This window comes from Zalophus californianus, chromosome 1, assembly GCF_009762305.2.
Source record: "Zalophus californianus isolate mZalCal1 chromosome 1, mZalCal1.pri.v2, whole genome shotgun sequence".
NCBI classification, from domain to species: Eukaryota; Metazoa; Chordata; class Mammalia; order Carnivora; family Otariidae; genus Zalophus; species Zalophus californianus.
In genome coordinates, this window is record NC_045595.1 from 135,002,430 (window position 1) to 135,023,652 (window position 21,223).

The 21,223-nt window shown below is 52.7% G+C and overlaps 1 protein-coding gene and 3 non-coding genes across 16 annotated transcripts; all 4 read left to right on the top strand.

The window, feature by feature from the left end:
* Positions 1-1,746: 1,746 nt before the first annotated feature.
* Positions 1,747-21,186, top strand: EIF4G1 (eukaryotic translation initiation factor 4 gamma 1). Of its 13 annotated transcripts, none has more exons than XM_027584074.2 (34): positions 1,747-1,881; positions 2,702-2,758; positions 2,976-3,069; positions 3,368-3,454; positions 3,961-3,981; positions 4,562-4,738; positions 4,965-5,064; positions 6,168-6,280; positions 7,094-7,186; positions 7,390-7,456; positions 7,742-8,572; positions 8,849-8,937; positions 9,017-9,203; positions 9,522-9,655; positions 9,780-9,938; positions 10,101-10,289; positions 10,476-10,673; positions 10,897-11,043; positions 11,274-11,510; positions 11,707-11,811; positions 11,934-12,093; positions 12,303-12,403; positions 13,019-13,121; positions 13,362-13,464; positions 13,700-13,932; positions 14,246-14,364; positions 14,465-14,637; positions 15,137-15,262; positions 15,420-15,501; positions 17,050-17,148; positions 17,262-17,396; positions 17,507-17,588; positions 17,729-17,869; positions 20,551-21,186. In XM_027584074.2, the coding sequence occupies exons 3-34, from the start codon at positions 3,010-3,012 to the stop codon at positions 20,733-20,735; spliced, it is 4,836 nt and encodes a 1,611-aa protein (XP_027439875.1). In that variant the 5' UTR covers positions 1,747-1,881; positions 2,702-2,758; positions 2,976-3,009; the 3' UTR covers positions 20,736-21,186. The 13 variants fall into 13 exon arrangements, with proteins under 13 accessions (XP_027439875.1, XP_027439877.1, XP_027439878.1 ...); XM_027584076.2 differs by having other exon boundaries at positions 10,104-10,289; XM_027584077.2 differs by lacking the exon at positions 3,961-3,981.
* LOC113919116 lies at positions 8,628-8,696 on the top strand. Its single transcript, XR_003518844.1, has one exon. It is a non-coding gene; the product is annotated as a small nucleolar RNA SNORD66 (small nucleolar RNA).
* On the top strand, positions 11,563-11,639 carry LOC113919115. Its single transcript, XR_003518843.1, has one exon. It is a non-coding gene; the product is annotated as a small nucleolar RNA SNORD66 (small nucleolar RNA).
* Positions 12,144-12,219, top strand: LOC113919114. Its single transcript, XR_003518842.1, has one exon. It is a non-coding gene; the product is annotated as a small nucleolar RNA SNORD66 (small nucleolar RNA).
* Positions 21,187-21,223: the final 37 nt, after the last annotated feature.

Here is a 21,223-nt window from a genome sequence, read left to right on the forward strand (position 1 = left end):
ACCTGGTGACTGATTAGAGGTAGAACATGGATGGGAAGGAATGTAGGATGAATCCCAGATTTTCAGGTTGGGCACTATTCATTGAAAAAGAATACATGGGCACCAACATGTATGGGGTTGAGGTGGAGGACTTTTGAGTAGGGAGAGATGACAAGTTCCTATCTGGGCATACACAATTTGAGATGCCTGTGGGATGACCAGGTGGAGATGTCTTTTAGGTGGTACCTTGTTCTAAGTGGACTTCGAGAGAGAGGTTTCTGAGTTAGGAACAGATTGTCATGTAGGCAAGTAATTGATTTTTTTTTTTTAGTAATTGATTTTTATATATTAGTTTGCTTAGGGAGAAAGAAATTAGAAGAGTAGAGAAAGGAGTCATACATGATTAAGTCACAGAACCAAAATGAAGAGTCAGAGAACACTAGATCTGCATTCTCATTCTCACTATGTTTCCTTCTCCATGAATCTATATTGCTCTCCTTTGGAGCTTCAGTTCCTCATATACAATGGGAAGAATGCAATCCGTTTTGTTGTTGTTGTTGTTGTTGTTGTTGTTTTTAAAGATTTTATTTATTTATTTGACAGAGAGAGGCACAGTGAGAGGGGGAACACAGCAGGGGGAATGGGAGAGGGAGAAGCAGGTTTCCCGCGGAGCAGGGAGCCCGATGCAGGGCTCAATGCAGGGCTCGATGCGGGGCTGGATCCCAGGACCCTGTGATCATGACCTGAGCTGAAGGCGGACGCTTAAGGACAGAGCCACCCAGGTGCCCCTGAATGGAACCTGTTTTATAGGAAATTGTGAAGATTGAGATCACATAGGTCATATATATTAAGTGACCACGTTATCGTTGGTACAGAGAAAATGTTTTCTTACCTTCTGAGATTATATGTGTGCACATGTACACACCCACAACCACCACAGATCGTGCACAAGAGTGTCATTGCCAGGTACGTAGGCACTGTTTCAAGCCCTTTTCACATGAATTAACTCCTTTAATCTTCACAATCCAATAGTGTGGATGTTATCATTGTGAGAGAAAGCACCGTGGTTAAAAGCTCGGACTGAGCCAGACTGCCTGGTTTCAAATCTTCCCCATTTTACAAGTTATTAAGTAGGTAGGTAATAGGTACATGGCCGGGAAGTAGCAGAATTTAGATTTAAAACCTAGGCTATCTGAGTACGTGGATTTGCCTCTAGAACAATTCCTCCCGGTGCCAAAAGTCTTTTGGCTGCATGGCAGGAGTTTTGGGATTACTTCTTCCGTCATTATTCTGAACTTTCCATGATGGATTTTTGTCTCTCCCTGGGAGTGGCTGATGTTTGTAACGCAAATTTACTCGTACTAATTCCTTAGGATGTTTCAGTCCTTTTAGCCTAGCATTCAGTTTAATAGGTATTTCAATCACTTTATTTTCGAAGGCTGCATAATTTGTATTTCTTTTCATATTTGTATTATGATTTATTTAGGCAGGACTGAGTCTTTAATAAATTTCGGTATTCTCAGCAACCCCCCGCCGCCCCCCCCGCCGCCTCGGCCGCCAGCACTCAGTACTTAGTATGCACTCAATAAATGCTTGTTCAAAGAATGAATGAACTTAAGAACCGCGGAACAGAGACGCCGAGGGGGGTCGGCCTGGAAGTTCCAAAGTTCGGGTGGGGGCAAGGGGGCGGGTACTGACTGTCACATGACAAGGCGGGGCAAATCTGTACTCCGCGGCGCCCGGCGCGCTCCGCCCTCTGCGCCGGTCACGTGGGGGCGCCGGCTGCGCCTGCGGAGAAGCGGTGGCCGCCGAGCGGGATCTGTGCGGGGAGCCGGAAATGGTTGTGGACTACGTCTGTGCGGCTGCGTGGGGCTCGGCCGCGCGGACTGAAGGAGACTGAAGGTAAAGCCGCCATGTCCGGGCCCGACCCGGCCCCCCCACCCCCTCCCCCCGCATCCGCCGCCATCCGGGCCGGGACCGGCCACCCTGCGCAGCCGCCCCGGCGCCCTGGCCCCGCGGCCCAAGCCCGGGCCCCGGCTCGCCAGGGCCCGATCCCTGGCCCACGTGTGCCCGGCCTGGCCCGGCCTGGCTGCTGGGTGGGGGTGGGGGAGCGCGGGGCCGGAATATGCGGTCCCCGCGGGCTGGTAGGGTGCCGGGTTCGCCGGCCGCGAAGTGCCACCTCGGCCTGACCCGAGGGGGCCCCGCGGGCGCAGGCACCGCGACTCCCGGCCCATCGCCCCCTCCCCCCTTTGCGGCCCGGCCGCCGGGAAGTGACACGTTGTTCTTTGGCACTGGCCGGCGCTGCGCAGGGAGGGCGCAGGGGAGGGAGGCGGCAGCGGCGGGCAGGGAGGAGCCCCCGGCCCCGCCCGCCCTCCGGGCCGACCCTCACTTGCTAGGAACCGGCTCTTCTTCGGCCGCCGCCCGCCTGGCCTTTTACGGCCCGACTCCCGCCCTTCCTGGCCTCCACTCCTGGGCGGCGGCAGGCCCCGCGTCTGGCCCCGTGAGGGTGCCCCCGCGGCCACCCGCAGCAGGCGTTCCTTGTGTGCCCCTGGGCCTGGCCCCGAACCCGGTGTCCCCAGGTGGGGGGTGGGGACACCACGGCCGAAGCTGCTAGCTCCGTTTGTGATCCGGGAGCCTGGTGCCAGCGAGACCTGGAATTTCCGGTCTGGTTGGTCTTGGGCCCCGCGGAGCCAGGTTGATACCCCTCACCTCCCAACCCCAGGCCCTCGGATGCCCAGAACCTGTAGGCCGCACCGTGGACTTATTCTTAACCGAGGGGGTGAGTGAGGGGGCTGTTTCAGCAGACCAGGGGGGTGGTTGGAGGTGATGCGGGTTTGACAACGTGTTGGTGGGGACGTAAGGTGGATCCTTCCCCCTCTTCGCGCCTCTGGTACTTCGGTGTGGGACCTAGCCTTTGCTGCTTCAACCCCTCCCCCACTCCATTTGCCTTAAGCTTGGGTCCCTTCCCCTTTCCGAGCTCCACTCTTTCCCAACAGGTGCTGGGGGGACCCTGATGTGGCACCAAATGAAATGAACAAAGCTCCACAGCCCACAGGCCCCCCACCTGCCCCATCCCCTGGACTCCCACAGGTAATTAGGGAGGAATTAGTAGAGACTGGGGTGGGGGTGGGAGAGATCAGGCAGCTGGTCAGGAACAGGTTCCAACCTCTGGATTTTCCCACCCCCATCTGTGTCAGGGCAAAGTGCAGCTTCCTGCTGCCAAATTGAGACAGGGCCTCTGGGCTGTTACCAGGGGCTGTCATGGGGAAGAGGGGGCATGTGGACTGCTGAAGCTCTTGGCACAGGTCTGCTCCCCTTACTTTACCAGCTTAGGTTTCTGCCCCACCCGGGTTTCCCCTCTTGCTGAACTCTGGTCTCCCCCCTTCAGCCAGCGTTTCCCCCGGGGCAGACAGCACCGGTGGTGTTCAGTACGCCACAAGCGACACAAATGAACACGCCTTCTCAGCCCCGCCAGGTGAGGGGCTGTGGGGAGGGGAGTAGGGGGCCTGGGTGGGTGCCATGGAAAGCTTAGGCCAGTTTGGGCCTAGGATGGAAACTATGGAGGCCGTGTACCTGCCCCAATTTCCTGACAGTTGCTCTGTGTTCTTTCATGCGGCTCTGCACTTTGTGCTGTTGATTACTTATGGTGGCTGGCCCCTTGGGGAGTATGGAGTCAGTGGGGGTGGCATTACTAGGGGTCCTGGTGCCTTGAGAATTGGGAGCAGTGCTTTGGGCCCTGCTGTCAACTCCTGTTTTCCTATTTCCTCCTTTTCCTGGGAGGTCATGAGTGCCCCATTCCCCTTCCCTTCTTTCTCTTTGGACTATGGCAAGATAAACGCTCCAGGTGGTTCTTGCCTTTCTCTGTTCTCTAAATTCTTCCTCACTAAGTGGGAGCATTCGTGTCCTACCTCCTTCATTTTTGTTTTCCTCCTCATCACCTTGGGGATAATTCTCTTCTTTCCTGCCCCCATGTGCTCTCAGGGAGGATTCAGGTCTCTGCAGGTAATACCCCTTTGCTGATCCTGGACCCTCTTGTGGTCTCACCCTTAACCTCCACCCTAGTCAAGGGCTAGACACAGGGATGGGTCTTCAGGGTGGGGACATTGTTTGCTGTTTGAGGTCCTCAAGTCTGATGCCAACCGATGCATGTTAGAGGCTAGATCTTGGCAGACTGCATATCTGAGAACTGGGAGACTGTTGCATGTTAGTGGTTAGCTTCTCTGTACCTTATGGTGGAGCAATGCATGTTGGGGAGTATGTTGCCCAAAAGGGCTTTACTTAGGCATGATGCATCTGGGTGTTAGGGAGCCTTTGCAGAAGGGTAGCCTGGTAGAGGTGACGTGAGTATGCACGGCGGTGAGGGAGTAAATGTTCATGGTGTGCAAAGTGCGTACCTGAATGTGAAGGTTTCGTGTGAGTACAAGAAGCTGCTTAACCATCAGTTGGTCAGGTGAGTTAGGATTGGCCCCTGTGCTGCAAAGCCCCCAGTATTTCTCTCCAGACTAGAGACATTGTGGAGTTGCCATTTTGCTGTCCATTTCCTCCCTCTCCCAACGCCAACTGCCTTCCTCCCTCTTGACAGCACTTCTACCCTAGCCGGGCCCAGCCCCCAAGCAGTGCAGCCACCCGAGTGCAGAGTGCAGCCCCCGCCCGCCCTGGCCCAGCTGCCCATGTCTACCCTGCTGGATCCCAAGTAATGATGATCCCTTCCCAGATCTCCTACTCAGCCTCCCAAGGGGCCTACTACATCCCTGGACAGGTGAGGCTGGAGGCTTGGGGGCTGGAAGCCATGGAACCTTCAACCCCAACCCCCCTCTCCCGTACCCTGACCCTCCAGTCGCATCTTTTCTGCAGAGGTGTGACTTCCCTTCTGGTCATTGCCCACAGTGGCTTGTCCTGTCTTGCCCTGCATTCTCTTTGTAGTCTGATATGGTACTCAGAGTTCCCTCAACTCCTCTCCCCTCCTCCTCCCCCTTCCCCACCAGGGGCGTTCCACATATGTTGTTCCGACACAGCAGTATCCTGTACAGCCAGGAGCCCCAGGCTTCTATCCGGGTGCAAGCCCTACAGAGTTTGGGACTTACGGTAAGCAGGGGAGGGTCAGGTGAGAGAGTCGCAGGGAGCATCTAAACTCGCCTACGAATTCCTAGACCTTTCCTAGGCTCGTTTCTTGGTCTAGAAATGATAGGGTTAGTAGGTAGTAGGGGTTGGTGCTTAATGTGAAACTGGTGTTGGGGGGCGGTAAGGGGGCAGGGCAGAGCGTTTTATCCTATTGATGAGAGTTGGGCGTCCTCCCTGTTTGCAAGAATTTAGGATCAGGCACAACTTTGAGGGCCTCTTAGTAAACATTCCCTGTGACACTTGTTCCATGGTTGGTGGGAGCCCATGTAACATGGATTTGGGAGGTTTTGTAGCTGTTTTTCATTTATATTCTAGGAAAGGATTAGTCTGTTCTTTATGGCAGTGGTTTCCAAAATTTTTTGATCATCAGGAAAAATTTTGAGTATGTACCTCTAATACATGTATGTTTTTGTTTGTTTATACGTATGCATCATTTAAACAACACACTTAATGTTGCTTGTCAAAAACAAGTGGAGATTATGGATGAGATTAAAGAACACATCCCATTTTGGAGACCATTGCTTTAAGGAATTAGTTTTTCCACATCCTGGGCCTGGTTCATAATGTTACTCTTTGTTTCCTTGCCCCTTAGCAAAGGGCTGGAGACTGGAACTGGACTCAGGTTGAGTGGAACAGGGTTGGCAAATCTGTTTTTCTCATTCTCAGCCAAAGACCTGATTCTGTTGCAGGTTAAGTAGTTGCTGCTCCCTCAGAATACATGTGTGTGTGTTGCTGGAGGTTGGGGGCATACATAATACCTTATAGGTTAGAAGAGAAACCGAAGTCCTGGTAGTGGGAACTGGTATGTGGTGAGGAAGGAGTGCCTGTCTACGAGGTGTGTGTATGTCAGTGTCAGGAATTCTTGTAAACGCAGTTCAGACTGGTTCCCCAGCTTTGATAGACACCTAATTCCCTTGGGGAGGTGGGTGGGGCAGGGCAAGGGGCCGGCTGTGGGTGATGAGAGGTTCTGGGGATGGGAGGCGTTCAAGCAGGCATTTGTATATGGTTGGGCCCTGACGCTGCCACCATTCTTCCTTTCTGTGTCTTCCCCCCCTGCCCCCCAAAAGCTGGCGCCTACTACCCAGCCCAGGGTGTGCAGCAGTTTCCCACTGGTGTGGCCCCCGCCCCAGTTTTGATGAACCAGCCACCCCAGATTGCTCCCAAGAGGGAGCGGAAGACCGTGAGTAACAGCAAGGGGCTCTGGGACATCGGGGAAAGGGAGAATCAAGGTCGGGCGCATTGTGGGTCAGGGAGCAGAAAGTTGAGGAAGGAGATCTTCGGCTGGGAGTGGTTAGAGAATGGAGATCTGTGAAGTGCTCAGGTTCTTTGTAAGGACTAAGACTTCAGTGTAGAAGTGGCTCATGGGAAGACTGAAGAGGCTCGTGCAGGAGTTCCTGAGAGACCCAGGTTCTGGGGGTCCATAAGATCTACGTTTGGTTTGGGGTTTCTGGTGGCTGGTCTTGGAAATGGTTTGTTTTCTGTGGCCCCACCCCCCACCTCCCAGTCCTGGAAGCTCTTGAGGCCTCCGCCTCTGCTCAATCCTCAAGCCCTGGGCGTGGTGCCCAGAATAGGGTGCCAGGGCTGGGGAAGCCGCTGAGTCACCCTGGCTCCACCCACTGGATCTGGGCCCTGCCCCCAGAGATCAGGCAGACTAGCCACAAGTGAGCTGTATGGGTGCTAGGTGGGGGTCCTGGGCCCCATGGTGTGCAGCCGGGGACTTGGGGACTGCTGGTGGGGCAGGGCTGAGGGAGGGAGGGGCATTGTGATGTACGGGGCTGCTCTGTGAGGTCAAGGGTCTCTTAGGGGTGGGGGCCGGGGTAGGGAGTACAAGATGAGCTGGATGGGTTGACAGTAGAACTCATGGGGTTTCTGGCACCCACCCACCTGCTTCCCAGTGGGGGGTGGGGGGTTGGCCTGGAGTCCTAGGAGTGGGGCAGGGTGGAGAGGTGGGCTCCTCCTATTTCCCATTCATCCCGGAGCTTTCTTTCCCCAGATCCGAATTCGAGATCCAAACCAAGGAGGGAAGGATATCACGGAGGAGATCATGTCTGGGGCCCGCACCGCCTCCACACCCACCCCTCCCCAGGTATTGTCTGATCTTTGAGTGAGGCCCTGGCTAGGATGCCTGTTCTGACTAGGGTTCCCAAGTCCTTTGATCTTTTTTTCAACGAAGGGGTTTCTTTGTCTGCTTTCCTGGGTTTTTAGGCAGAGTTAAAGTAGAAATGGCTCTAACAGAGAAGGGTTGCGGGCCTCATCGGGGCAAACTTGGTAATCCTTTGTGTCCTGCAGACGGGAGGTGGTCTGGAGCCTCAAGCTAATGGGGAGACACCCCAGGTTGCTGTTGTTGTTCGGCCAGGTAGGTAAGCAGGTGGGGCAGAGCTTTTATGGGGAAAAGGAGTGTGACGATTTCACGTGCTAAGGAGTTGGAGTAACTTGACCTGGGTGCCAGAGAAGAATGACCTTAGGTTTTAGGTAGTGGGATTTTGCGAGTGGAGCAGATGTTGGGTGAGAAGGGAAAAGGCTTAGGTGGGATAAGATGGCAGGGGTGGGTGTTAGGCTGGGAATGTCTTGGCTGGGAGGAGGACGCACAACAGCAGTGAAGATGTGCCTCTAATTACTCGTTGTCTTTCCTGTGGCGCAGATGACCGGTCCCAGGGAGCAATCATTGGGAGCCGACCAGGGCTGCCTGGCCCAGAACATAGCCCTTCAGAATCCCAGCCTTCATCACCTTGTCCGACCCCATCACCACCCCCAATCTTGGAACCGGGGTCTGAGCCTAATCTCGCAGTCCTCTCCATTCCTGGGGACACTGTGACAACGGGGATGATCCAAATGTCTGTAGAAGAATCCAGCCCTATGCCCCGTGAAACTGGGGAGCCATATTGCCTCTCTCCAGAACCCACTCCCCTTGCTGAACCCATACTGGAAGTAGAAGTGACACTTAGCAAACCGATTCCAGAATCTGAGTTCTCTTCCAGTCCTCTCCAGGTTTCCACCCCCTCTGCATCTCACAAAGAGGAAATTTTTCCTGAACCAAATGGCATGGTCCCATCTGAGGATTTGGAACCAGAGGTGGAGTCGAGCCCAGAGCTTGCTCCTCTCCCTCCCCCAGCTTGTCCCTCCGAATCCCCCATGCCCATTGCTCCAACTGCCCAACCTGAGGAACTGCTCAACGGAGCCCCCTCGCCACCAGCTGTGGACTTAAGCCCAGTCAGTGAGCCAAAGGAGCAGGCCAAGGAGGTGACAGCGTCAGTGGCTTCCCACACCGTCCTCTCTGCCACTCCAGCTCTGGCTCCTCCAGCTACTTCCCCAGCTCAGGAGGAGGAAATGGAGGAAGAGGAAGAAGAGGAAGAAGAAGGAGAAGCAGGAGACGCTGAAGGTCAGAAAGGAGGAGAGGAACTTCTCCCCCCAGAGAGCACCCCTGTTGCAGCCCACCTGTCTCAGAATTTGGAGGCAGCAGCCGCCACCCAAGGTGAGGTGTGGCTGGATGGTGGAAGTGGGGTGGGCTGGAAGGTGTGGGGTTTTCTCTGTAGTGATGACCTCTCATTTGTGCCACTGTGTCTGGGTCATAGAAGCCCTTTGATGGAACCCAAGAGAGAAAATTCCAAGATTAAGGAATTTTAAATCTGGAGTGGGTGTTGATGGAAAGAGGAAATACTGTAGAGTAGCTACTTTTTTTTTTTTTTAATTTCCCCAGGGATTAGGGGTACTCCATAAGTTACTCCCATTTTTCTTATCCCCCAAATAGTGGCGGTGTCTGTGCCAAAGAAGAGACGGAAAATTAAGGAGCTCAATAAGAAGGAGGCTGTGGGAGATATTCTAGATGCCTTCAAGGAGGTAAGGGAGCAGAAAGAGCAGAGTTTGGGTATGAACACTAGTCATAGTGCAACCAAATTGGAATGTCCTATGGTTACAGGTGAGCCCAGGAGTACCAGAAGTGGAGAATCAGCCTCCTGTGGGCACCAGTCCTGGTCCAGAGCCTGAGGGCAGCAGTGCACCCCTGAGGCCTGAGGAAGCAGATGAGACCTGGGACTCAAAGGAAGACAAAATTCACAATGCTGAGAACATCCAGCCCGGGGAACAGAAGTATGAGTATAAGTCAGGTATGCTGGGGTGCCTGGGTGGCTCAGGTGGTTAAGCATCTGTCTTGGGCTCGGGTCATGATCCCAGGGTTCTGGGATCGAGCTGAGTGTCGGGCTCCCTGCTCATTGGGGAGCCTGAGCCTGCTTCTTCCTCTCCCTCTTCCCCTCCCCTCACTCGTGTTCTCTCTGTCTCTCTCTCTGCTCACTCGCTCTCTCAAATAAGTAAACAAAATCTTAAAAAAAAAAAAAATTCTGAAGAAAGGGTTGAGAAGGGTTGGGTATTCTTTCCAGGGCCCCAGGAGACAAAGGTATGATTGGTTCATCTCGTCTTCCTCGTAGATCAGTGGAAGCCTCTAAACCTTGAGGAGAAAAAGCGTTATGATCGTGAGTTCCTGCTTGGCTTTCAGTTCATCTTTGCCAGTATGCAGAAGCCGGAGGGATTGCCCCATATCAGCGATGTGGTGTTGGATAAGGTTGGTAGACTTGAGGGGGAGGGTCAGTTTGGGCTGGCTGGCTGGCTGGGGAGGAGCCTGAGGTCCTGAAAGAGTAGTCAGGAGCCATAGCGTATTTCTCATGCCTTCCCTGTCCTCTTTGCAGGCCAATAAAACACCACTGCGGTCACAGGACTCCACTAGACTTCCAGGCATCAATTGTGGTCCAGACTTCACTCCTTCCTTTGCCAACCTTGGCCGACCAGCCCTTAGCAACCGTGGGCCCCCAAGGGGTGGGCCAGGTGGGGAGCTGCCCCGAGGGCCGGTGAGTGGGACTGGCTAGGGGGACAGATGGTGGGGGGGGTTGGGGAATGGCTCCCCTGTCTTGCTGCGGGGAGGGGGAGTCCGGCCTGGTGATGTGCGGTAGCGGTGGCACAGGTTGTGCTGACTCGCTCTGTGTCTTCACTCGTCCTCACCCCTTGCTTAGCAGGCTGGTCTGGGACCCCGGCGATCTCAACAGGGCCCCCGAAAGGAACCCCGCAAGATCATTGCCACAGTGTTAATGACTGAAGATATAAAGTTGAACAAAGCGGAGAAAGCCTGGAAACCCAGCAGCAAGCGGACGGCTGCTGATAAGGATCGAGGCGAGGAGGATGCTGACGGCAGCAAAACCCAGGTACTGGCCAGTGCTGCTTTTGCTGTTTCTTCTCAAGGTCTGCCCTCTGAGCCAGCTCTGCTCTCTTTGTTTCTGTCGTCCTTATGACCAGTGGCTACTTGAGTCCCTACAACCTCTCCCATCCCGCCCAGCAACCTCTTCTGAGAACCTCACTGGATTCTGAGTCTTCTCTGTTCCCTCTCCCAGGACCTGTTCCGCAGGGTGCGCTCCATCCTGAATAAGCTGACACCCCAGATGTTCCAGCAGCTGATGAAGCAGGTGACGCAGCTGGCCATTGACACCGAGGAACGCCTCAAAGGGGTCATTGATCTTATCTTCGAGAAGGCCATTTCAGAGCCCAACTTCTCTGTGGCCTATGCCAACATGTGCCGCTGCCTCATGGCGGTTAGTGTCCACTGTTACTGAACCTTGTGGTCTAATTTCCTACTTCTTTTCCTAGGACTCCTTGAGTCCAGCTGCTTGGTTCTCTTCCAGGCTGTGCTGTTGATGGCAGCCAGGAGGTGGCAGAGTGGGGGCCAAGGGTCTTCCTAGGTTAGGTAGCTAAAGACCCTTGGAGGGCCCTCCCGCTCTGGACCAGCTTAAATGTGATGTTCTCTTTGACATACAGCTGAAAGTGCCCACTACAGAAAAGCCAACAGTGACTGTGAACTTCCGAAAACTGTTGTTGAATCGATGTCAAAAAGAGTTTGAAAAAGACAAGGATGATGATGAGGTTTTTGAGAAGAAGCAAAAAGAGATGGATGAAGCTGCTACGGTAAGAGAAAACCCACCAAGCCCACTGTCCATCCACCCAGTTGCTACTCGGCTGTAGAATGGGGTGGGGGGGGTAAAAGGGGGTTGGGGGTGATGGTGTTTTGGGGGTTTCTCTGCCTTAAGACAGGAATACTTGCAGCTAGGGTTAGGAATCCAGGTAGTGGAGGAGAGAAGGGTTTTAGTCCAGTGTCTGGGTACCTTTTTGATGGATTTCTGCCCTATAATTGGCAGGCAGAGGAACGGGGACGCCTGAAGGAAGAGTTGGAAGAGGCTCGAGACATAGCCCGGCGGCGCTCTTTAGGGAATATCAAGTTTATTGGGGAGTTGTTCAAGCTGAAGATGTTAACAGAGGCGATAATGCATGACTGTGTAGTTAAACTACTTAAGAACCATGACGAAGAGTCCCTTGAATGCCTTTGTCGTCTGCTCACTACCATTGGCAAAGATCTGGACTTTGAAAAAGCCAAGGTAGGGGTCCTGGGATGTGGAATGGAACAGGCAGAAGTGCCTGGGGCCTGCTGTCCACTCAGAAACTCCTTGCCGGGCTGCTGTGTGTGGGCCACCGAGCCACAGTGATGGAGTTGAGGGTCTGAGGAGGGGCCGGGTCTGCATTTGGAGGTGAGGTGTTACAAGTTCCTGACCTGATCCCTTTGCTGCTTCCTAGCCCCGAATGGATCAGTATTTCAACCAGATGGAAAAAATCATTAAGGAAAAGAAGACTTCATCCCGAATCCGCTTTATGCTGCAAGATGTGCTGGATCTGCGACGGGTGTGTGTCCTCTCCTTCCCACTGCTGGTCTGCTGCCTATATGCCATAGCCTCCAGTTCCCAGCATTGCTTTGTCTGGGCCTCTGATATAATTACCTTATGACTGGTCTTCTGTCCCTACAGAGCAATTGGGTGCCACGCCGTGGGGACCAGGGTCCCAAGACCATTGACCAGATCCACAAGGAGGCTGAGATGGAGGAGCACTGGGAACACGTAAAAGTGCAGCAGCTAATGGCCAAGGGCAGCGACAAGCGTCGGGGCGGCCCCCCAGGCCCACCCATTAGTGAGTCTGAGGCTCAGATTAAGGAGGGGGGCACAGTGAGGGGTTACACTTTCCACTGATGATTTTTTGTTAGTGCCACGTGTCTGGGCCACTGAGACCACGTGATGGAACTGAGGATCTGAGGAAGGGGGGCTGGGGGCAGCCCCAGGCGATAGCGGTGCTGGGAGGTACTCATTATTGCAATATGCTGTCTCTCCTCTTTGTCCCAGGCCGTGGCCTCCCACTTGTGGATGATGGTGGCTGGAACACAGTCCCCATCAGCAAGGGCAGCCGCCCTATCGACACCTCACGACTCACCAAGATCACGAAGGTAGTGGGTGGTGTATTGGAGGGAGTGGTGGTGGTCATGGGGAGGGTAAAGAGGGATCAAACAGGCAGTGAGCCTAGGTTAGGATCTTGGTCCCCTCACTTTCTGAAGTTGGAAAGCTGACGGCTGAATTTTTCCTCTTGGACTAACTGGTTAGATTGCTAGAGACGGGACTGCCAGCTCAAGGGGGTATATATTCACATCTGTCTGGGCCAGTGGTCAGCAAACCCACATAGCAAATCTGGCCCATTCCTTGCTTCTCTATATTCCACAGCTAACAAGTGGCATTTACGGTTTTTTAACGGTTGGAAAAGATAAAGTGGATGATATTATGTAATACGAAATTATTCGAAATGTAAATTTCAGTGTTCTTGGTTTTATTATAACACAACCATATTCATTCCCCTTAAGTATCCTTTGTGAGTGCTTTTGTGCAACAGTGGCTGAGTGGAATAGTTGAAATAGAAACTGTCCGGCCTGCAAAGCCTGAAGTATTTACTATTTGGTCTTTTACAGGAAAAGTTTGCCTGGCCCCTGGTCTAGGCCATTTGCTACTGTGTAGCAGTGGGCTTTGGCCAGATCAGACTCTTGACGTCTCCGTTCCCTTTCCTTCCTCAGCCTGGCTCCATTGATTCTAACAACCAGCTCTTTGCACCTGGAGGACGATTGAGCTGGGGCAAGGGCAGCAGTGGGGGCTCAGGAGCCAAGCCCTCCGATGCAGGTATGGAGGCCACTGTAAAGAGTTGGGTGGCTGTTTTTTCTTCCTTGAGGGCAGATCCTTGTTTGTAGGGGAGGCTTTTGGTACAAAGTGGTTAGGTAATAACAGGAGGCCTATGCTCGGGACTAGGACTGAATGAACTGTTTGTGTTGGGAGTAGGACCAAGTGTCCTACACTGGCAAGTAGGAGACAGAATGGGAGAATGTGGGAAGAGATTTTGATCTGGGCTTTCTGCCTCCCCAGCATCAGAAGCTGCTCGTCCAGCTACTAGCACCTTGAACCGCTTCTCAGCCCTTCAACAAGCAGTACCTACAGAAAGCACAGATGGCAGACGTGTGGTACAGAGGTGAGGTTTCCTGGGTGTCTCCATTCTTCACACGGGGAGTGCTGGGATGGGCTTCGGTGGTTGCCATAGGAATCCTCACACCTGTGCTGCTCAGAGCCCCTAGCTAAATTGGGGCACATTCCTGATGCCAGGAACTAGGCCCGATGGTAGCTCAGCATGTTGGATGATAGCTATACGAGAGAGCACCTCGGCAGTACAGGTGAGAGGTGACATGCCTGTTTTTTTTTTTCTCTAGGAGTAGCTTGAGTCGGGAAAGAAGTGAGAAAGCTGGGGACCGGGGAGACCGCCTAGAGCGGAGTGAACGGGGAGGTGACCGTGGGGACCGGCTCGATCGCTCTCGGACACCTGCCACCAAGCGGAGCTTCAGCAAGGAAGTGGAGGAGCGGAGTAGAGAGCGGCCCTCCCAGCCTGAGGGACTCCGCAAGGCAGCTAGCCTCACAGAGGATCGGGACCGCGGGCGGGATGCCGGTAAGGGGCTGGGAAGGGAAAGGTGTGGGTTTGGGTCTAGCCAGTCTCCAATCTTCAGAGCTCCGGGCCTAGGAAAATTAGAACTGAAGAGTGTCCATGGGGCGCGTGGGTGGCTCAGTGGGTTAAGCGTCTGCCTTGGGCTCAGGTTAGGACGGAGCCCCACATTGGCCTCCCTGCTCAGTGGGGAGCCTGCTCCTCCTCCTCTGCCCCTCCCCCTCTGCTTGTGAGCTATTTTTTTCTTTCTCTAGAATAAATAAAGTCTTAAAAGAGAAAAAAAGAACTAAAGGGTGTTCAATCTGTCCTTCCCCTTCAGTGAAGCGAGAAGCCACCCTGCCCCCGGTGAGCCCCCCGAAGGCTGCGCTTTCTGAGGAAGAGCTGGAGAAGAAATCCAAGGCCATCATTGAGGAATACCTCCATCTCAATGACCTGAAGGTAGGCTCCGCGGGGGGGGGGGGGGGGGGGGTCTGAGGGACAGCAGAGCAGGCGGGACCAAACGGTGACTGCCCTCTCCCTCCTGCCCACACCCCTACAGGAGGCAGTGCAGTGCGTACAGGAGCTGGCCTCACCCTCCCTGCTCTTCATCTTCGTGCGGCATGGCATTGAGTCAACACTGGAGCGCAGCACCATCGCTCGTGAGCATATGGGGCGGCTGCTGCACCAGCTGCTTTTGGCCGGGCACCTCTCCACTGCTCAGTACTACCAAGGGTATGGCTTCTGAGGGCCTTCTGCTTTTACAGACCCACAGACTTCCCTTCTCTGTAGGATGCATGCAACCTCGGATAAGAGTGTAGGTTCCTCAGTCATCCTGGTCAGTGTGACTTTTGGCAGAGCTAGGGTGTACCATGCAAGGACAAGAGTGTGGCCTTAGCTTGAGATAGTTGCCCCCTGTTTAGGAAATGTTCTCGCGGGGTCCGCAGTTGATCCTTTAACAATGCCATGTTGCCCAGGGAGGAGAGTAGGGGTCCGGCTTACCTTTCCTAGAATGCCCTGACGTTTTTTTTTTTTTCAAGATTTATTTTTATTAGAAAGAGAGGGAGAGGGAGAGAATCTTTAGGCAGACTGCCTGCTGAGTGTGGAGCCCAACATGGGGCTTGATCCCAGGACCCCAAGATCATGACCTGAGCCAAAATCAAGAGTCAGATGCTCAACCGACTGAGCCACCCAGGTTCCCCTAGAATGCCCTGACTTTGAATTCCATTTGCAGGCTGTATGAAATCTTAGAATTGGCTGAAGACATGGAAATTGACATCCCCCACGTGTGGCTCTACCTAGCAGAACTCGTAACGCCCATCCTTCAGGAAGGTGGGATACCTATGGGGGAGCTGTTCAGGTAAGCTCTCTTTTTGGGATTCAGGGGAGGTAAAGACAAAGTTGGGGAGGGGAGGCATATATGCAGGTGCAATGCCTGGGTTTAGGGAGGGATGGGGTAGTGTACTGAGAGGGCTTTGGAGGCCATCAACACTCACTGTATTTTTCTTTCCCTGTAGGGAGATTACAAAACCTCTGAGACCCCTGGGCAAAGCGACTTCCCTGTTGCTGGAGATCCTGGGGCTTCTGTGTAAAAGCATGGTAAGTGAGAGCCTTTTGGGGGTGATGTGTCAGGACTTCTCTTCCACCATGCGGTTTGGGCTGGTTGCGGTGACCCTGGTGCCTCATGGCCCTTTGGTGGGATGGGGTTAATGGTGATGGTATGCTGTGTTGGTACCTGGGAGAGGAAACGATGAGGCTGGCACTCTCAGACCGGTTCCTGTCGTGAGTTCTGGACAAGCCTGGGGGAGAAGCACGATAAAAACAAAAACAAAAAAAACCCCAGCAATCTAAGACCCTAAGTCCTTGATTGATTGATTCATTCATTCAACTAGCATTTTTTTTTTTAAACATTTACCAACCACATATTAGGCACTGGGAATACCACAGTGAATAAAACACAGTTAGGAAGCCAGCTGGAAGAGAAAAGTAAGAAATGACAGCTTAATAAAAACAATGTGAAGTAAAGCATGAAATAGTTGAAATGGAGTGTCTTGGGTACTGTGAGGTTGCAAAGGAGTGTCTCTTTGGTGATGTTCCTGACAGAAAGCTTTCCCAGAAGGGTGCTGGAACTGCTTTGTGAAAGTTAAGTGGTGACTAGCAAATGTCACGGAAAGACGGGAAAGGCAAGTGGGTGGGGCACTCCGTGGTCGAGAGCGCTGGGAAGAGCACTTTAGGAGTTTAGCCGCCCCTGGGGCCTGGACAGGTAGACTTGAGTGGAAAGGAATTGTTTTTTTAGCGTCCTATTAATCCTTTTAGGTAGAAGCCTGTATTAGGGTAGTTTGTTTTTAAAAAAAAAAAAAAGAGGTATATTGAACTATGTGTATCTCATTGAATCTGTGGTGCAGCAGGTTGTAGGACATGTTATTGCTACACTGTTAATAAAGAAAAGATTTATGGTCATTTGTTTAAATGTATCAACTGTGAGATGAGACTCAGTGTATTAGAATGAGCATCTTTAAAATTTATGAATTACGGTAGTCCTATTAAGCGTCACTGTCATCATTCTGAATATCTGCTGTTATAAAGAGTAATGTCTTCAGAATCTCTTGTACCCTCACAGAAAATGGGCTCAGCCTGTTGTTTATGTGAGGAATTCTGATTTGCAGTGAGGGTTGTGGGGGTATATCTGCTTCTAAAATTTTCTGGAATTGGTAACCAAAAAGGCATATTTGTTAGAAGTTGTCCACTCCCGAGCATTTGTTTGCTTGGAATAATGAAAGAGTAAGCTATTTTAGAAGAAGAATCGTAGAGGAGTGTGGATTTGGTTGTTTACCTTTTTCAGTAAAGGTAATTCTGTGAAAGCTAATTGACCTCTTCTGTAGAGGCTCTTAGGCTATCTGCCGCGCCCCCCCCCCCCCATTTCCTAGCACTGTGGTAGATGATTTCTTGTGTCTTTGGGTGATTTTTTTGGCTGTCTGTCCAGTACTAGCCTGTAGGCATGGAGAGACTGCCTGTTTGGTACTTTTGTAACATCCTGAGCCCCTGGCGGGCACCTAGTGGCCTTTCAGTAAATATTTGTTGGGTGACATCTGTGGAGCTAGGTCTTGGAGGGAGAGAAGGTTGCTGAATTGGTCTTGCATTTTCCAGAGTCCCAAAAAGGTGGGGATGCTGTGGCGAGAGGCCGGACTCAGCTGGAAGGAATTTCTACCTGAAGGCCAGGATGTCAGTGCATTCGTCGCTGAACAGGTTTGTAGCTGGAATTAGGCTAATTCTAGCATTTGGGACTGGCCATTCTTTTTCCTCTTCCCTCAAAACACTCATGTGGTACACTTACCTCCTGACTGTGGGTCTTTTTGTAGAAGGTGGAGTATACCTTGGGCGAGGAGTCAGAAGCCCCTGGCCAAAGGATGCTCTCCTCCGAGGAGCTGAGCAGGCAGCTGGAGAAGCTGCTGAAGGAGGGCAGCAGTAACCAGCGGGTGTTTGACTGGATAGAGGTATGTTTCTCCTGGGTATTGGGGGAGAGGGATAAAGGAGAGGCAGTTCTTGGTGTGCGGGTAGGGGCATAGTTCAGAACTTAGGGGCCTTTTGTTTCTCGTCTGCACAGGCCAACCTGAGTGAGCAGCAGGTAGCATCCAACACACTAGTTCGAGCCCTCATGACAACTGTCTGCTATTCTGCAATTATCTGTAAGAGGAGCCAGGGAGATGGTGGGGCAAGGGTGGGCCCAGCAGACAAATGGAGGGAGGGAGGTTTTGGTCTTTGCCTCCTGGTTGTGGACCAGGTTGAGGGTGCATTAGTCCACTTAACTCTGTCTTCTTCCCTGTAGTTGAGACGCCCCTCCGCGTGGATGTCACGGTGCTGAAAGTGCGAGCGAAACTGCTACAGAAATACCTGTGTGATGAGCAGAAGGAGCTGCAGGCGCTCTACGCCCTCCAGGCCCTTGTAGTGACCTTAGAACAGCCCGCCAGTAAGAGCCAGGCTGCAGGGCGTGGGGGTAGGGGTGCTGCCAGGGAGCAGGGGCAGTCATGGAAAGGGTCTCAACCCAAGAGAGGGGGTGGTCCCTGGAGAGCAGAATGCCCTGGTGGTTGATTTCTTCCCCCTGCACGGGTTTGTTTTCTGGCCTACAAATGGAAGGAGGTAAGACTCAGCCTTGAAGGTTAATTGGCTGCCATTTTGTACCCAGCCAGCTGTTCGATGCCAGGAGCACGGAGGTGAAAAACAGTAACGATTTCTAAGGACCCAGTGCTCTTGTGGCCTGGCAGGGGGTTGAGAGGCTTTTCTTTCCTTGCCTTATTTAATTCTCACAGCTGTTGTTTAAAGTATGTCCCCGTTACCCCTTTTCCATGTTGGGAGACTGAGGTTTAGGTTAACATGCCTGAGATTGTGCGTTCGGCAAACAGGTTTGTGCCAGGGCACTGGGACATTGGCAGTGATTAAGTCAAGCACGGTTCTCATGCTGGCCTGGAGTCTAACAGGTGATGAGTGGCTGAAGATGGGTCCTGTGGGGTGCTCTCTGGGGACACCTAGCGTAAGGGATGACAAGTGGGGGGTGGGAATTGACAAAACGTCAGCCCAATGACAAAGGGGAGGGGGCTACTTGAAATGAAGGAATTGTGTGTAAAGGCAGGCCCTGAGGCAGAAGGGACTTGACACAGGTAAAAGAAGTGCCCAAGGAAGGCCAGTGTGGGCGAGCATAAATAGCAGCTAGTTGTGTGTGAGGCAAGCTGGGGCTGGAGAGATGGACATGGGCCAGGTCCTGCAGGGCTGTCTAAGCTGTGGGACGAGTTTTGGCCTTCAGCCTAAGGCCAGGAAAAAGCTTTGTGGAATTTTAGTTTTTAGATCATCCTGGCCATTAGTAGGAAGAGTGGTTTGGAATGGGTTGAATGTGAACATGGCAAGAGCAGCAAATTAGGAGCGGGTTCTGTTGCTGGTGGCTCGAGCTTGCTGGTAGCATTGGAGCTGGGAGTGGTGCGGTTACAGTTAAAACATAACCCTGGCATGGTGGGAGAGGTCATGAGAGGTCATGAGAGAGGGGAAGTTACAGGACTTCCAGCATGCTTATTTAGCAGGTGAGGGGATGGCATGGTACCATTTGCCTTGGCGGGGGGGGTTGGGAACACTGGATCAGGTTGAGTTTGGTCATGATGAGTTTGTGGTCCCTGGGCAGGGGTGATCAGCGATGTCAGGTAGACAGCTGGGTACGGGAATTCATTTGGAAAGGAAGAGGTCCGGGTTGGTGGCCAATCTGTGAGAAGCTGGCACAGGGCAACACATGCAAGTTACCAGAGGATACGGGATTGCTTGATGAGAGCCTGCGATAGAACGTTCGAGTGGAGGACCCACAGGTAGGGATCAGAGGACGACAGGGTCGTGTGAACAAAGGACGAAGTAACTTTAGGAGAGGGAAGTAGTCTGTAACATTAGATGCTTCTTGAGAATTCCATAGGAGCAGACCTGAACATTTAGGGCCTTTGGTGTAAAAACACGGAGGTCACTCGGGCATATTTGGTAGAGCAGGGGGCAGTCTGGATTGGAAAGGACTGAGTAATGCTTGACTGACACAGGAAGAAAGGAAAACAGCAAGTGTAGACAGAATCTTTGAATTTAGTTAATTTCTTGTCCAAAGACAAAAATCTTTTGTTTCACTGTAGGAGATGGTGGTTGTAAGGGAGGCCTTTTGTGTTTAGATGGGAGAAACTTGGCCTCAAAAATATAGGGCAGAGTGGATAATTGATTGTGTAGGGTCCCCAGGGTGGGTGTGCATAGAATTTGGAACACAAGTTTAACACATTTATCCCCAAATGGGATAAATGCTCTCCTGCTGTACAATGGGTCTGGGGGGCGGTGGTTGTGGATTTGAGGGTGTGTGTACCCTGAGGAACATACTGGCTTGCAGCTTCTCATAGATGGCTGTCAGCGTTTCATCTAGAGCTGGACTCCAGATTCGAGCAAGGCTTGCTTTAGAAGACAGTGAATTCGCTACTTGGCCTGCCTTTGGCAGGGCAGTGTGGGGGTATGGGATAGGTTGTGTTCAGGGCTTATAGGACAAGTGCTTGGGAAGGCTTAACTAGTAGTCAGGATGGGGAGAAAGAGGGTCCGAGCAAGGGGTGCTGGAGTTGAGCCTAAAGAAATTCAGTAGGAAGGTGACAAGAGAAAGGAAGTTCCTGGCAAAGGATGCAGCACCTGTAAAAGTGTCAAGGCCAGAGAGGATGTGTATGTTCAGGAGATGTGTGGAAAATAAAGAGGAAATTGGGATCCAGTTTGCTAGCATCTAATGGGGACCAGTGAACGTTCCAGGTTATAAACGCTTGACTTTGGTGAGTGATGTATCTGGGACTTAATGTCATTCCTTAAATTGAGAGGTACCAATTCCGTGTATAGTTTTTCTCATTAAATATATCATGAGTGAAGCTGCTGAGGTGAAGCTTGGGCAGGTTGGTAAGGTTTTTCTGTGACTCATTACCATGCACCGATCTCGCGAAGAGGTTAACATCTTGTTAGAGACCCACCTAGTCATTCTGGAATGGTCAGACACACAAATACCGGGATGGTGGGTCAGGCCCTTGTTTGAACAGTGGAGCCTAGGAGTGGAATGGGGTGGCTGTGGGCAGCACTCCTCTTAAGTGCTATTGTCCTGCCTGCTTGCAGATCTGCTTCGGATGTTCTTTGACACGCTGTATGACGAGGATGTGGTGAAAGAGGATGCCTTCTACAGCTGGGAGAGTAGCAAGGACCCTGCTGAGCAACAGGGCAAGGGCGTGGCCCTTAAATCTGTCACAGCCTTCTTCAAGTGGCTTCGTGAGGCGGAGGAGGAGGAGTCTGACCACAACTGAGGGCGGGTGGGGCGGGGGACTTGGAGCCCCATGGACACTCGGATGACCCGGCCACCCGCCCGGACTGCAGGGGGGGGGCGGCAGCAGCGGCGGCGGCGGCAATGGGTGCCTGTAGTGCGATGTGTCTGAGCTAATAAAATGGCTGAAGAGGCAGGATGTCGTGGGGCTGCCTGGGGCCCCCCCTCCAGGATGCTGCCAGGTGTCCCTCTCCTCCCCCCTGGGGCACAGAGATATATTATATATAAAGTCTTGAAATTTGGTGTGTCTTGGTGGGGGGGCACCACCGCCTGCCCCTGGGGTCTTTTTTTTATTTTCTGAAAATCACTCATGGGACTGCCGTCCTCGCTGCTGGGGGCATATGCCCCAGCCCCTGCACCACCCCTGCTGCTGCCTGGGCAGGGGGAAGGGGGGGGGCACGGTGCCTGTAATTATTAAACATGAATTCAATTAAGCTCACTGCCTCCCTGCTTCATGGCCTGCTCCCTCTG